Genomic DNA, 16706 nt, shown 5'->3' on the forward strand with positions numbered 1-16706 from the left:
AAATTAACAACGTGGAAAAGCTGTAAATATAATACCAGGGTTGCTCTGACTTGAAAAAAATTGTAATTAAAGACTGTTGATTTTGGTAAATAAATCATTTTATGTATGTAAAGAAGATTTTTAAAACTAATTTGTGGAAAGTGAAGTAAAATTAAGTGACGAAGCGACGGCTTCCAAAGTAAAGTGAAAAACTTCAATTGAAGTGACGCCGACAGCACTGAGTAGTACAGTACAAAGCTAATCGCTTAGTAAACGTGCTCACTGAAGATGTTTACTAAGCGCGCATTCACTGAATTAACCGTTCTTTCTATGTTGGATTAGGTGGTGACATGTCCAGTTATTCCGAAGTGATTCGTGGATGAGCTACTGTTGTTAAATTTTTGTCGTATTGAAGGACTCATACAGTCGATTGTTGTTTAATATAGGCTTGTTATTAGGGTGTTCGATTCTTCGCGTATTTTCCAAAACCGGTCTTCGAGTTATTCGAAAAATTGCAAGTTGTAAAAAACCGGCTGCCGATTTTGAAGTAAAGAAAAAAAACATTATCAGGTTTTATTTTAAATGTTTTTATAAGTGAAGTGCTTAAGTGCTTATGTTGGTACGAAGTCAAGACCAAAATATTACAATAAAACTTCTAACAGTAAAGATAACTTCTATTTAGAAAAGAGCGAAGCAAAATAAGTTCAGTGTTTTTTAAATCAAAAGTAACAGATATATATTAAAATCAGCGAAAAATTAACGTTTTGTCTAATATAAACTTGTTTTTAATACTTTATGGCATTTTTTCTGACTATCGATTTTGAGTAGTGGCTTTGCCGCCGTTGCCGAGTGCTCGATGTGCCTACTGCCACAGGTTCAATTTCTGGTCCCAGCAGCATCAACAAAAAGTATTTTCAAATATCGGTCACCCCACGATTGTACTTCTGCCATAAAAAAGCTTCTTCGATGCTGGAGTAAAACTGTTGATCTCTCCATTTGTGTCCCAACATCAAGAAGCAGAACACGAATTGGAAGAGAAGCTCGGCCAAACACGTAGAAAGGGTTTAAGTGCCAAACATTCATTTATTCGAATCAAATTTGATATATTTTTTATCCCCAAATAACCTAGGATACAATTTTAAAACTAATTAGGGGTTTCCATTAAACTGAAAAAAGCCTTGAAAACTTCAAAAAACTCAGAACTTTTATTGAGAGGTCAAGATTTGTATGAAATGAAAAAACCGGATTGTTCGTAAAAAAAATCAAGATATCCAAATCAAAGATTATGAATAAAGATATCCAAAAAAAGACCGCTGGAAACCGGTTTAAAAAAATCGAGTCAATCACCCTAATTTTTATGCATATATCCATGATTCGTCGCCTGTCACGATCTTAAAGACGCCTTTTGAAGCATTTATTTGCACCAATCGACACGAGTTTTTTTCAGCGATTCTAAGATTATGTGGTATTCAACGAAAGCAAATTTTTTTTGACGGCAAAATGTGCATGTAATATTCAATTAATGTAAGTTGAACTAATGCGCAAGCATGCCCCGATTTCAGGGTATGTCACATGACCTCCTTGGAATATCAGTTAACGCACTGCATCGATGTTTTCTGGAACAACAGTCGATTTGGGGTGGCATTCATGAAATTCGTCCTATAGCGAAGTGCAACTAGGATTAAATACGGCTGTTCAAAAATTTTAATTCTCTAACATGAAAAACTCGTAGGATTTGTCCATATTCACATTAGTGTCAGCGTATCTAACAACTTAAGTAGCAACCCTCGTAATAAGCTGTAACTGATTTACTTTCATACGAAAACAGTTGTCTGTAACGCTATTTATAATTATTTTATGAATTTGTAAGCATTGTTTGTGTTTTATGTTTTTATGCTTCATTAATGCGTAAAAATATAAAAAATTTATGTAAAGAGCAAAAACATTCTATCTAAAATCAATTCATCGCAGCTGGTCGCTTAACACGTGATTGGCATACTGTTTTCGCAACAAAACAGTTTTTTCGTAAAACTCATAAACATATTTTTTTGTTTTGTTTACTTTTACACATTGCAGGCGACATTAGTGATTTTTTTATTTTTATAACTTATTAACTACTATTTTTAGCTCCATAAATCTTGTTAATAGCCAGCATTATTTCAATGCCTGAATGGAATTTCAAATGGATTATTGAAATGTAATTCAATATGACAAATATTTCGTTGGATTATTTTGGAGCTTTAGTATAAGTACAAACATACATATGGGCCATTCCATTGTGACTGGTGGGTCATTTTACTCCAGAATGTTATCAATTGTGAATTATAACTATGTCGTCGGAACTTATACAACAGTGAATGATATTTTTAACATACATAGATGAATCACTAATGTATAAAATTTCCTTCAAAAAAATACCACACGATTTATTATTTCTATGTAACTATCACTTGAATGAATGTGACTGGTGGCACACTGAAAATAACTATATTTTATTTACTTTTGTGCCCGCAAAGACGAATTTTAGCCAAAATACTTAATTTTGAATCCAGATTTTTTTGTTGTAAAATATATACTATTTGTACAAATTTTGACAGTTGATTTACAAAGTGTACACAATTAGAATTCTGTACGGTTTACATATATATATAAATTTATATATATTATTTTTCATTACTGGCAATTTTTTGAATGTACCTACGGAGCATGGTCTAAACACATTCCTAGACGCTCTTAATGCTTTCAATCAATCACTTTAAATAAAGGTATACCGTTTCGTGCAGATAAGCGCAACACTTTCTGAGAGAGTTGCTTCCAGCGAACGATCCTTCTTAAGCATAAAATTATATTTACGAAGTAAAACTGGGGTATAAAGATTAAATGGTCTAGCTTTTCTTAACATCGACAGAGATATAGAAGTTACGAACGAAGAAATATTGAATACAATTTTTTCTTTTAAAGACGAAGCAGTTATTTCTAATTTTTTCACGCATACATATCGCACACCTTCTTCAAAAGGGCACAACTCCAAATTACACGTTCGTCAGAAAATGCGTAAAACTATTTCTTAGCACATAATAATTATGTATATGGGCAACGGAGACTTTACATTGGGCTTTTTTTTAACAATTATAACAAAAATTGCTCTGGCTTTTGCTGAAAGGTAAATAAAAGCTCTATTTACAGTTGTAGTGCATAATTTCAAAAATGCCAAATTTTGAGTTTTGCCTCTTTTGAAGACGGTGTACGATATGTATGTAAGCACCGGAAACTACTTAAAAAAATTAAATAAAGTCATTTTGGAACACCGAAACGCATTTTTGGGGGAACTGATTAAATCGAAAACAAATTTTTTTAAACAAACAACCCCCTCCCTCCCCCATGAAAAAAATGTCTGCTTTCGTCCCTGTTGTACATATGTAGATACACGTCGTCGATTAAAGTATAAAACCTCGTATCGTCGTTCTGCAAAACCTCGTAACTGACATTTGTGCCAAAAAAAAGATATTTGCTCGCCGGAAGCTCCTGGCATCAAGCAAGTTTTGAAAAAGCACTCCCTCCTACAAAATCTTGGCAATACGAGGTTTTGCATTTTCTTGATTCGCGGTTTTGTACTTTAAACAGGACGACGATAGGTATGGATCTGTGGCAGTGTTACCACTCAAAAAAAAATTTTTTCCTTCCATGATTGATACAAAATAGCTCAGCCTACCAAAATCTGACTTTCATTGAACATGTGATTTAAATATTGTAACATATGTAGGAAAATAAAATAAAATTTACTTGTCCATAATTTGTCTTCGTGCGCAGCTCTTTTTGGATAAAATTAAGACAAACGCGCGAACTCAAAGTCAAGCTTTGAAAATTACATGTTTTTACTTTTGCTACACAAATTATTATCAATATTATTTTCTGAAGGGAGAAGAGGGAAAGAAAATACAAATACTCTCCCATCTCACTCACACGCTTTAGCGAAATGTAAAATTTGACATTTGCATAACAATTGTGTAATTATTTTCTTCTAACTTGAACAATCTGTATGGATTGGAGCAGAGCTTCTTAAAGTGGGTTTCGTAAAAAATTCACCCTGGTTCCGCGAAATTCATTTTGGTATGAATAAGCACGGTGGTCGGGTTGAGTTACACACAGGAAGAAAATTTCTGTAAACAGCTTGAGCGAGACGCAATTATCTATTTTCAAGTATATGTACATACATATGTAGTATGTAGGGTGTGTTCGATCTATGGAATAATTACCGCAATATTGCAGACTTGTTGCTTTCCTGATTACATGTTGCTGATGCTCAACTGAAAATTTTCTAAAATATTGCAGAAATTGCGCAGTAAAAATTTTTATGTTGCTTTTGATTTTCCAATGATGAGTAACTGATTGTCAAAATTTTGTTCCTCGAACGTTGATGCAAGCAGAGTCACCTAAATTTTCGCGTAGAACGTGATACTCTTTCATAAAAAGTAACACTGCCGCATTAAAACAAATTTATATACATATAATACATAACAATATAAAAAAAAAACGTAAAATGTAGTCTCCAAAAAAAAAAATCTCAAAAATCAATGCGATTTTTTTGCCGGTTGAAACATGCACTTCATGAGATTGGAATTATATGGGCTATAAAACTGCATACCCAAAAATGTTCTAGGGATTCAGATTAAAAAGTTTAAATTTTGATGAAAGTTTGTTGAATTTTCGTAATGTTGGACAAAGTTTAAAACTTTGATTGTTATGTTTTGAGGTAAAGCTTGGACGATATTTTTATAGAAAAATAACAAAAAAATAATAATAGCTCGAAAAACATAATGAATATTACCAAAAAATCAACACGTAGTCATTTGTTTGAGTCACTGTAAACTGTAAATATGTATATGTATTAGAATACAAATCAATAATTTTTAATGTTGAGCATCAACAGAAAATTATAATTAATTTAATCCTTTGTTCTCAATTTTTAATTTTAGTGTAAATCCTATAGACATCGAGCGCATAATCCTGCAGGAGACAAAAATTTCGCGTGACCATTTAACCCCAGAGATAGCACTTTACCTCATAACGCCTGATTGTCGACTTTTCAATGAACCAGTTCCTTCAATTGACTCCTCCATAATGTTTAAGACTGACCCCTTTTGGGCATTTTATTGGCCCGGTGGACAAGCAATCAGTCGGTTTGTCCGTTTACAATTTATGTATTTACCCTCTTATTGCTTATCCTTATACAAATGTATGTATACATATTTACAGCTACATCCTCGACAATCCATCGTTGATAACTGGCAAGTCAGTACTAGATGTGGGCAGTGGCTGTGGTGCAAGTACCGTTGCTGCATTAATGCAAAAAGCGAAATATGTTGTGGCAAATGATATTGACGAAGGTAATTAAAAAAATAAATTAATAAAAAAAAAATAAAAAATCAACTTGGAGATGCCGGGGATCGAACCCGGGGCCTTTCACATGCAAAGCGAACGCTCTACCACTGAGCTACATCCCCTCATAGACAGTGTTTGTCAAAGTGCACATTTCTGCTATTTGTACGCGCGCTCTCATTCTCGCTGTTTTTCATTTTTTTTTAGTTGCTGGCTACGCTGCTGTACTGAACTCTCAATTGAATGACGTTGACTACACTCGTCTGCATATCTGTACGGAGAATTTAACAGCGGCAGCGCCACAGTCAATAAAAGAAGACGTAATTTTGTTGGGAGATGTATTCTACGATGAAGAATTTGCAGCCGTTTTGCAGCCTTGGTTGAAGAGTCTTCGCAACGCGGGTAAGCAAATACTCGTTGGTGATCCAGGTCGGCATAGCTTGACAGAGGACAGACGATGCGATATGAGACATGCAGCTAAATATGAATTAACGGAAAGTGGATGCATTGAGAATAATGGTTTTAAGTTTGTTAATGTTTGGGAACTGAAATAAAAGTGGGAAAGAACTACTCGTATTAAGGAAGAAAATTATTAAAAAAGTATTAAATTTTTTTTTTAGAAAAAAAGTTCTGGAAAAAGATAAAAATTTTTTTTTAGAAAAAAAGTTCTAAAAAAAATGAAAAAAAATCGACTTGGAGATGCCGGGGATCGAACCCGGGGCCTTTCACATGCAAAGCGAACGCTCTACCACTGAGCTACATCCCCTCGTGGCAGCTCGCTGGCCAACGACTAACTTCATAACGATTAGAAAATTTACCTACGTAAATGCGTTGCTAATTAAAGGTGTCTGCAATTATAAATATCGTCACCTAAAATGCAAAAAGACGCAACAAACATCATCGTTGAAATGCAAAAAGTCATACAGCACTATACTATACATACTAACAAAAAATTCAAAATTCACTTTTTGATTTACACATATGATGGATTTCATCGAATTACAACTCCCCACATCATTTTATTAAAAAAAAAAAAATAGTCTAGTCACGACTTTTTCCATTTCATTTACGATGTTGTTACGTCTTTTTGCATTTCAGTTGACGATATGTAGGTACATATGTACCTGTTAAAGCGCTGCTTAAGTACGCGTAATTTGTTCATTCTACTTTCATGTTGAATATTTAATTACATGACAGGTGATAGCACGAGTCGAGCACATGGCGCATATTCGCTTATTGCCACAATATCATGTAATACGTATGTACATACATACGTATTTATGTACATACATATGTTCATACATAATAAGTACAGTCACACTTCCATATCTCGAGTCACCATTATCCAACGAAAAAGTTCGAGTTACAGAATTTTTTTTATATTTACATACATATTAATTCTTTGTTGAAAAAGCGTTTACAATTGTTTTATTAATTTATTCCAAATCAAGTCCTACATAATTAAGGGATTCACAAGACGTGTTAACCGTCGTAAAATCTTAAGGTTAACATCTTTATACCTTTCATGAGCATGAAATGGTATTATAACTTTGGTCCGATGTTTGTAAGTACCAGAACAAAAAGAGATAGACCCATGAAAATGTATACTTATATGATCAGAACGTCGAGCTGAGTTGATTTAGCCATGTCCGTCTGTCCGTCTGTCCGTCTGTCCGTCTGTCCGTCTGTCCGTCTGTCCGTCTGTCCGTCTGTCCGTCTGTCTGTCTGTTTGTATGCAATCTAGTCTCTCAGTTTTCGAGGTATCCGGATGAAATTTGGTAGGTGGGTGTATTTTTATAATGTATTAATCATTTGTCGGAACCGGAAGAATCGGACCACTATAACATATAGCTCCCATACAACTGATTGTTCAGATATAAGATTTTTCATTATAACTTCGCCATTTATGCAGCTACGAACATGAAATTTTGCAATACTTGCACCCATTATCAACAGAATACTTATAGTGAAAATTACAAAGATCGGGTCACTATAACCTATAGCTCCCATACAACGGATTGTTCAGATATAAAATTTTGCGTTATAACTCCTCCATTTATATAGCTAGGAACATGAAATTCCGCACTGTTTTCAATAATTATCTACAGAAAAGTTACCGCGAAAATTAAAAAGATCGGGTAACTATAACCTATAGCTCCCATACAACTGATTGTTCAGATATGAGATTTTTCGTTATAATTCATCCATTTATGTAGCTAGGACCATGAAATTTCGCGCTGTTTTCACTCATTATCAACAGAAGACTTACCTCGAAAATAATAAAGATCGGGTCACTATAACCTGCAGCCCCCATACAACTGATTGTTCAGATATGAGGTCTTTTATCATAACTCCTCCATTTATGCAGCTACGAACATGAAATTTCGCACCATTTTCACTCATTATTAACAGAATACTTACAGTGAAAATAACAAGGATCGGATGACTACAACATATATCTTCCATACTTCTGATTGTTCAGATATGGGATTTTACTGTAAAACTTCTTTATTTGAATAGCTAAAAGCGATAAATTTCGTAAGATATTTTATAAATAATAATACAAAGTCTACTGTGAAAATCGTCAAAATCTATGCTGTATAAGCTTTATCTCCTATAGCACTGATTGTTCAGATACCAGTTTTTGCGATATATCTTCTTTATGTAGGAAACTAAACCCAATAAATTGTGTTACCGGTTTACATACCGATCACATAGCAGTGAAAATCACTTAGATTGGTGCTAATATAAGGTATATCTTCAATACCTCTGATTGTTCAGATGCGATTTTTTATATAGGTATGGAACTCCTCTATCGATGTATGCAGATGTATTCAAAAGCAGTAATCTGTCAAAGTAAAATTTGTAGATGTTCATGAAAGGTATGAAGCCTTCGGCATAGCCGAAGACAGCGCTGCTCTTACTTGTTTTTAATTAAAATGGTTTTAGGGGATTTCTAACTAAACCGAAATTCTGTTAAACTGATAAAGAACATATAATTAGCCAACCCCCCAACCATTTTAACCGCTATTTTACATAAACAAGTGTTAAGCTTAAGATTTTACGACGGTTAACACGTCTTGTGAATCCCCTAAATGTTTCAGTGAATTAAGATATTCAGAAACAAATGAAGTGAAAACGCTTTCTCTTCAGCTCTGTTTCAATATTTGCACATGACACTTGTGATAAAATTTAAAGTGAACTAATGAAGCAATATTTTTTTTATGCAGCATTTTGAAGAAAAAAAACTTTAAATTTACCGATGGATTGTTTTTCGTAGGTGATCATTTCGTTTTCTGACGCAGAATTGGAACCAATTTGGTTTATTTTAGGGTCAGTTTTTGGACTTTAAACTGCTCTGGCAACTTATATTTTGCAGATACTACTTTCATTTTCGGAATATATGTTCTTTAGAGTTAAAGAAATATTTTTGTCACAAGTTTAATATAAATTGGCCAAAAATCCAGCATTTTAAGCCCGAAAATTGTTATTTACGGAAATGTTCGAAAACCGCTTGGAATATTTTGTCTTTGTTTTCTTTAATCAAACAGCTCATGTTATTTCCTTAGGGCCGTTTTTTCGACTGCCTGCTAAAAATGTATGGCTGCTTTATCGACTTTTTATCGATTGCCTGTTAAAAGTATGTGAACGACAAATTTTACAGGCAGTCAAAGCACGGGTTATCTTAAACAGGCAGTCTAGAAAACGGCCCTTAGTTTGGCACATAGGAAGTATTGGTTGATATCTTTTAAGTATGTTCCATTTTATTAAAATATTGGTCCCCGCTTTGAGCGACGTCTAAATATTTTTTGATTTCAAACTAAAGAAGTGATATATTTTTTTCAGTATAGAACAGTCCCAGGGGGGAGAACATTGAAATTCCCACTTTACTTTTTTGGCCACCCGAATATAAATACATACCAGGGACCAGGGAAAATAAAAGTCCTTTCCTAGTAATAAACAAACCGCGTATCCAAATCAAACAAGTTTGGTATAAACTGAAAGAGGACTAAAATAGCTTTAAAACTGAAATATTTAAACGAGGAGAGGCACCAGAAAGCCAGCTATCGAAAAATATTTAAATAAAAAATGTTTTTTAATTACCATAGAACAAACTTTGGGTCAGGTATATGCATTTCTTTTGCACAAAAAAAAATATATACCATTTAAATAAGAGCAAATGGCATACCACGACTATTTTTTTTTCTTTAGTTTACATAGAGTAATTAAAAATAATTTTTAATTTGTTACCAACATAATTAATTTACCAAAGTTATATCGAAAGTTATCCACTTGATCTCCAGTGTTTTTCTAAAAAGATTTCTCTTCAATTCACAGTGGTTCGAATAGAACAAGCTAGCTGGACAAAATTATTTACCTGGATTTTCTGACAAACTACAGCCATGTAGTTGTACATTTTGTGCAATAAAATTGTTATCGGAGCTTATCGTCTAATTATAAATATATATATATATATATATATATATATATGTATTATATGTATGTATATAATGCGTGTACGACTTCGAAACCGCTAGTGAATATGATTTTGATGTTATTAACAGAAATACTCTGGCGCAATCTAGAGATGTTTCCCATTGGGCTCAAAGTAAAAGAGTTGCCACCCACCTAGAAAAAATTAAATATGTAAAATTTAAATGAAATATTACAAAATTGAGATCAAATGAAAGGTGATTGAGGAAGTCTTAATCCAAACACATTTTTTAATATGTCTTCCCCCTATAATTAATAATAAAAGAGTTGCCAGCTGTTAAAAAATTATTCTTAAAATATCAAAAACAATTGAAAAACTTTATACATAAGGCTAAATAAAAAATCAATATCATGCTGGAACAATAAAATCTTTATTAAAATTATTTACACTGTGCAAGATGAAAATTTAAGCAAAGGTTCTGATAGTTGATGATGGCTCCAGTTTTCCACATAACGGTACTTGAAAATATGCTTAAATTTTAACTTTTTTGTGAATAAATCTTAAATTGGCTTACATGCGTACATATGTATAGATGCGTTTCTGCGTTAACCACGTATTCGATTGTTCGCCTTTTTCCAAAACCGGTTTTCGAGTTATTCGAAAACTTGCAATTTGAAAAAACCCGGTTCCTGTACATAATTTTCGTACAGTGAAAGTGCTTATGTTGGTATGAAGTTTTGACCAAAAATTACAATAAAACTATCAGTAACGATAGCTTATAAGAGTAAAGCATAATAAGTTAAAATTTTTTCCTAAATCAAAAGTAAAACCAATAAAAATTTACGTTTTGTCCTATTTTAACTTAATTTAATAATTTATTGAATTTTTTCTGCCTTTTGTATGATTTCATTAGTGCTTTGACGCTTTAGCCGAGTGCTGAGTGCCTACTGCCACTCGAGAGGTCCGTGGTTAAATTTCTGGCCCCAGCAACATAAAAAAGCTTTTTTAAATAGCGGTCGCCCCTCGGCAGATACTGGCATGCCTCCGAATGTACTTCTACAAAGGTTCTTCGGAGTTGGAGTGAAAGTGTAGATCTCTTCATTTGAATGGTTGGTGTCACACTGGAACAGTGCTGCCACTGTCACTTCAATTGAAGTTTTTCACTTCACTTTGGAAGCCTTCACTTAAATTGAAAACTTTTTAATTCGAATCTCTAGAAAAAACTTTTAACTTGGGTTTTGCCGATATTGACAATCCTCACGTAAAAGTAAACAACGCCTTAAAAACTTTAGATCACCGTACAGTTCCATGAGTAAAGTAACTCTTCTTCGTACCGTTTTTTCTGGCAGGCTGCAGGTGTATTTTTGGCGGCTGTAGGTTTGTTTTTGGTTAGTGTATTGGTGTTTTTGGTTCAGTGTGTTAGTGTATTTTGAATAAGTTATAATAGAAATAAAAGAAATTATAAAAGAAATGAAAGAAATTATAAAAGATAAGAGCACATGCCAAAAAACAGGTGTTCTCAGCTGTAAGCATTTTTTTGGCAATCAGCTGATAGTATTTTTACTTATAAAACTATACGATGCTTTAGATGCTCTGTAACGTGCTAAAACTTTCACAAAAGTCGCCGATTTTTTACATTTTCTTTAATAGTTCTTTTTATAAATCATATATTTTGCAATTTAACACAATAAAATCACGTTTTTCGACGAAAAATTTAATATTGAGAAATTGAGAAAATTAACTGTTTGACAGTTTCTTTTCTCCTCAAATTCGCCTTTGTTTACTTTTACTTGAGAAATCTCATCGCCTCCGGGAATGCGAAATCTTGTATACTATTGTTCTTGTTATTAGGGAAGCGAATTTCGTTACGATATGATACCATATCGATATCTTTGCCATTCGAAACCGATACTTTTTACTCGAATCGAGTACCAGAACCCTTGTATCGTATCGAATCGTAAATGTACATTACAAAGTTAATGTGCATAATGATACATTTGTATGACAAAATATTAGAAAATAAAATGAAAACCTCAAAATTTAAAACTCTGGTAATTGGGCAAGACTTTTTGTATAAGATTTTTGTAGTAATATTTGAAATATTTAAAGTTAATTTTCCAAATTCCAAAATGTAAAACTCTGTCCTGCTTTTTTTATCAGCCGAAGTATCTGACGTGACGTTACCTTACTAAAATTTCTATTGGAAGTTTTGTTGTTAATATTGTTTTTAAACATTCCATTTCTTGCAAATCTATGTCGTACTTACTTTGGAATTTATATGTAAAGCAATATGGATATATTTTGCGCTTTAGTGATGTACTTATTAAAGTGCGAAGTGTTAATTCTTTAATGGAAAATGAGACCAATATTCAGATTTAATTTTTTTAATTTTGTATCGATATTTGGAATATCGAGTCTTTGTATTACGATATTTTTACAGCGATACTATAAAGGAGTACTATATCGATACCTTCGGTTCGATATCGTGTTTCCTACTTTTTATCAAAAATTCGAATATGTGGTAGATTTCAGACCTTGAGTGGTAGATGTGGTGGATGCTCCAAAAAGTGATAGATCTACCACAATGTGGTAGAAGTCCGATGACTGTCGAGCAGCCTTGGGCGGCGCCTTCCCGGCGGGCATATTCGCGTATACATATACGCTCTGCTTTAGAAGGCAGCGAAAGCTTAACTCAGCTTAACATCGTTGGTCAGGAGTTCAAATCGCGGTGGAGGCAGTTGTGAGTTTTCAAATGTAATGAATTTAATTTGTTGCGTGTAGCTTATAATGTTTTTTTTTAGTAAAATATGTAACAAAAACGGGGTCTGTAAAAGAAAAGGAAGAACGAAAAAAATGTCCAAAAATCGAATCGCAAAAACGTTCTTATAAAAAAAACTGTCCAAAATGGAACCGGTTAAAAACTAGTTGCAAAGTAATGCACTGGGCGACAGTTGCCACCGCCAATGACATCGCCGTGTAAAACTGGGCAGTTGAAAGCATTCCTTGGGTATTGAGCTAGAACTGGTACTGTCGGCAATAGGTCTAGTTCTTCGCTAGTTCTAGGCTAGTCAGATTTTCTGCAGGGTTGTTCGCACACACACAGTGACATCAATTGCATGCACACTATAAAAATGCTCTGCCACAGCTGCCCACCTCTGTTTTAAATATTGCACCATCTGTTTACCAAAAGCCGAAATATGTACTTACACACACATACATAATTTTTGTCTCCTTCCCTCAGCCTTCAGTAACCGGAACTAGTATAAATCTAGCGATTTCGCTAACCCTTAGTGAACGTTTCTAGTTCCGCGCAAATCCACTTTCTTCTTTTAAAACTGGCGAATTTAACATACGTATGTCAACTACATAGCACACTTCGGCACGCTACATATTTCTTAAGCCCATTTGCACCCACCTTTTCTCCAGATAAATATGTACACACATATGAATGTAGTTCAGTTTTAAAAACTAATTTGTATTCCAGTTTTATTTTTAAATTCATGCTCATAGCGCTCAAAGTTTTCCATGTATTTTAGATGGGGAAAAAAACAAATTTTCGTAAAAATGGTATAGAACTCTTGAAAATCAATATTTGTCAATCGTAAAACTGTGGTTCTCTTCAGGAGACTTCAAATATTAATATCCAATTGTTTATTTAACCTTTTTTTATGATTAAAGATTTTTTATTGGTCCCCCCATTGCATTTTCTAGGACCTATAAAATATAGTTACCATGAAAAAATTGGTAAAGGAACAATTGGGTTTTATTCAAGAATTCTTTACTATTTCTACGAAAAGTTGTTTTTTCCCCATATAAAATACATTGAAAACTTTGAGCGCTTTGAGCACACCCTAATTTTTTTTTATTTCAAAATAAAAAATAGGAGTATATTTCTTTTTGGTATAGAACAGTCCTAGGGGCTGGCGGCATTAAAAATGAAAAGCTAAAAAAAATCTAGCTATGTAAAAGTTACTGTTTCAAAACTTGCAATATTAAATTTTTAAATATAAAATTTGCAAATCTAACATACTGCAATTTTATTTTTTTAATGGTATTAGGCTAGGGCTGCCAGACGTCCCGGTTTTCCCGGACATGTCCCGGTTTTAGACTATTTGTCCCGGTGTCCCGGTCCAACCTTAAAATGTCCCGGGTTTCGTTTTTAGTGTCCCGGTTTTTGATTTGATTGCACAAATTTGAATAAAAGTTCAAAAATCACAACACTAAGGGGAAAAACGCATTGTAATATTCAGAAAAATTTTATGAGTTCACTGAGGGAAATAATGCATAGTAAACATGAATATTTTCTATTTGATTATCGTTTAAAAATGTTCGTATTTAAAAATAATACTTTCATAACACGCACGCGTGGTGTTGATTCAAACTCAACATTTAAATGCACATTTATATGTCTGGCTGTAGCTGAGTGCGCGGTAATTGCAAATCGCTTCATTTTAATATGGGCGTATTTGAATTGAATATTTCTATACTAAATACTAAAATTTGTATACTTAAATAAATGTATTACGAGTTGGGTTGCTGCTCTTTCATATGCGCGTTTTTTTAATTTAGCACGCTTTTTTAATTCTAAACTTCTTTCTCTCAGTGCACCGGTTTAATTTGTGAAATAGTCACATTTCGAGATAGTTGAACTTTGCACAAGCAATGATGATTAGTATATCGATGGCTGAGTGGAAGATCGACCTATCTCGGCAGCCAGTTCGAAAACGCCCTATCTCAGAAAATTTTTCAACAACGCTTTATCTCAGACAACTTTTCAAGAACGCCCTACTTCAGAATTTGATTGAAAAACGCCCTAGCTCAGTATTTGGCTGAAGAACGCCCTATCTTAGATGTCGATTCAAAAACGCCCTATCTCAGCATATTTTCAATGCATTTTCTTTTGAGATAGGGTGTTTTTGAACCGAATTCTGAGAGGGGCGTTATTAAACCAAATTCTGAGGTAGGGTGTTTTTCAAATTATGAATTAGGGCGTTTTTCAATCAAATTCTGAAGTAGGGCATTCTTGAAAAGTTTTCTGAGATAGGGCGTTTTCGAACTGGCTGCCGAGATAGGTCGATCTTCCACTCAGCCATCCATATGTACCTAAATACGTTCAAACTGACGTGCACAGAGTTTTACAATTATATTAAGGAAAAGACAGAAGTTTTGAAACAAATTCACAGCAACGAAAAATATGACTGATATTTTAATGTTATCTTGTACTTATATTTTTTTCTTTCATGAAACCTAGAGTACTTATAAGTACAGTGCCGTACAAAATTATTGGCTCGGAGGCTCTTTAATCAGATCACAATTTCTAATCAGATCTTTTAGAAGAATTTTTAAAATGTAGCTTTTGAGTCAATTAATAAAGCGCAAGTCTGAAGTTGCCAGCAAATTTCGTTGATTTTTTGCATTTATTTGTTTTTTTGCTGACAGTGTCTTCCATATAAACAGAATTATCAAACATAGTTTGTATGGAAGAAACTGTCAGTAAAAAACAATACCAAAAATCAACTAAAATTTAATGGGCTGCAAAACTTCATTTTAAACATTTTTATAAAAAGTCTGATTAGAATGTCGCAAATTTGTATGCAAATTTATTGAATTTTCCCGAGTTTAGCACAAAGTTTACCAATTTTTATGTTTTTTCGTATATTTAGTATAAACTGTATTTTTATAAAGAATAAAAAAGGTTCATGCATTGTAAAAACTTCTCTGTGCTTTAGTTGTGATAAGTTGTTTTCTTTTGTTGGCGTACGTTGTAATGATCTCATGATCTCATGTTTTTATGTTTTTGTTTTTGTCTGTCAAAATAAAATTTCCCTACATCCTTTCGCACGTCGAAATGAAAGAGAAGGGAGCGAGAGGCCCTCCCTAAAGTGTCGTGGTTTGGCAACAGAGATATCTGGCAGCCCTATATTAGGCTCTTATGTATCAAAATTTTCAGGTAATAAAAAAAGATACAGTTCGGATGTTACTTGTTATCGTAGAGGTTTTTTTTTTTAATTCATGGCTTACTTTTATAAAATCACATAACGCTGCACCATGGGATTTTGTGGCCAAAAGTCAATTTCTCGACTTGCTTGAAATTAATTTTTTTTTGTCTTATCTTACAGAGAATACTTCAGCGTAAAAAACTGTATACTCTGTTTTTCGATAAATTGACTTACCGTTGATTTGGTAACCCTCAAACAGATAGTCTGTTTATTGGGTTGGGGTCCACTGAACCCGTGTCACCATTACGCTATTTTTTGGAGGTGCGACTATTACGGGTTAATTTTTGCCCGGCAAGGCCACTACTTCTAGTCCTACTATTGGGCCAAGTTTTAATTCGATATCTCAACTTTTCGAATTTTGGCCACAAAATAGGGTAAAATTTCCCATAGTGCGCTGTTTGCAAGTGGACTACTCATATGTATATTCATTAAAAGATAATTTGTCATCCGTCTGAAATAAAATTTTTTTTTTAATCAGAAGGATAAAATAGTAGTTTTATTAATTCAAAAATAAATAATTGTAGTTCAATGACGAAGGGGGAGCGGGGGGGGGGGGGGGGGGGGGTCTTCCCCCCCAAATGCCCCCCCCCCTGGCTACGCCACTGAAACTTATTTAGTCCATGCATTTGTTTTGCAAAATTTTAATACAAGTTGTCGCGTACTCAAGCTAAAACCACTCCAAACGAATAATATTCTACAATATTGATGAAAAGTTTTCTCAGTCTATTGGAGAATGCGTTAGGACGGTCTTGCTAGATAGCATCCTCAATCCGATTTTTGAAAGCATGTATTAATTGTCAGGCCCATCATTATTCACATCTTTGAATGGACTGATGAAATCTTCTGCTTAAAAAAAAAAATATTATTTCTAGTAGTTAGGCAGCATGAATTTGATGAAGTGTCATAATTTTATT

The 16706-nt window shown here is 33.6% G+C and overlaps 1 protein-coding gene and 2 non-coding genes across 5 annotated transcripts in view; 1 reads left to right on the forward strand and 2 right to left on the reverse strand.

Annotated features, from left to right (window-relative positions):
* LOC118742435 (electron transfer flavoprotein beta subunit lysine methyltransferase-like) overlaps window positions 1-5947 on the forward strand; it is a 59386-nt gene extending 53439 nt beyond the window's left edge. For 2 of the 3 annotated variants that reach the window (XM_036474500.1, XM_036474502.1), the window contains 3 exons: window positions 4956-5180; window positions 5236-5366; window positions 5566-5947. In XM_036474500.1, the coding sequence (XP_036330393.1) occupies window positions 4956-5180; window positions 5236-5366; window positions 5566-5912 (703 nt within the window). In that variant the 3' untranslated portion in view covers window positions 5913-5947. The remainder of the gene's footprint in view (window positions 1-4955; window positions 5181-5235; window positions 5367-5565) is intronic. The other variant, XM_036474501.1, reaches the window with a different exon arrangement.
* On the reverse strand, window positions 5412-5483 carry Trnaa-ugc. The gene has a single exon. It is a non-coding gene; the product is annotated as a tRNA-Ala (tRNA).
* Window positions 5948-6052: 105 nt separating the features above from the next.
* Trnaa-ugc lies at window positions 6053-6124 on the reverse strand. Its single transcript has one exon. It is a non-coding gene; the product is annotated as a tRNA-Ala (tRNA).
* Window positions 6125-16706: the final 10582 nt, after the last annotated feature.

Source organism: Rhagoletis pomonella, unplaced genomic scaffold (genome assembly GCF_013731165.1).
Source record: "Rhagoletis pomonella isolate Grant_MI unplaced genomic scaffold, Rhpom_1.0 Rhpom_scaffold_00007, whole genome shotgun sequence".
Classification (NCBI taxonomy): Eukaryota; Metazoa; Arthropoda; class Insecta; order Diptera; family Tephritidae; genus Rhagoletis; species Rhagoletis pomonella.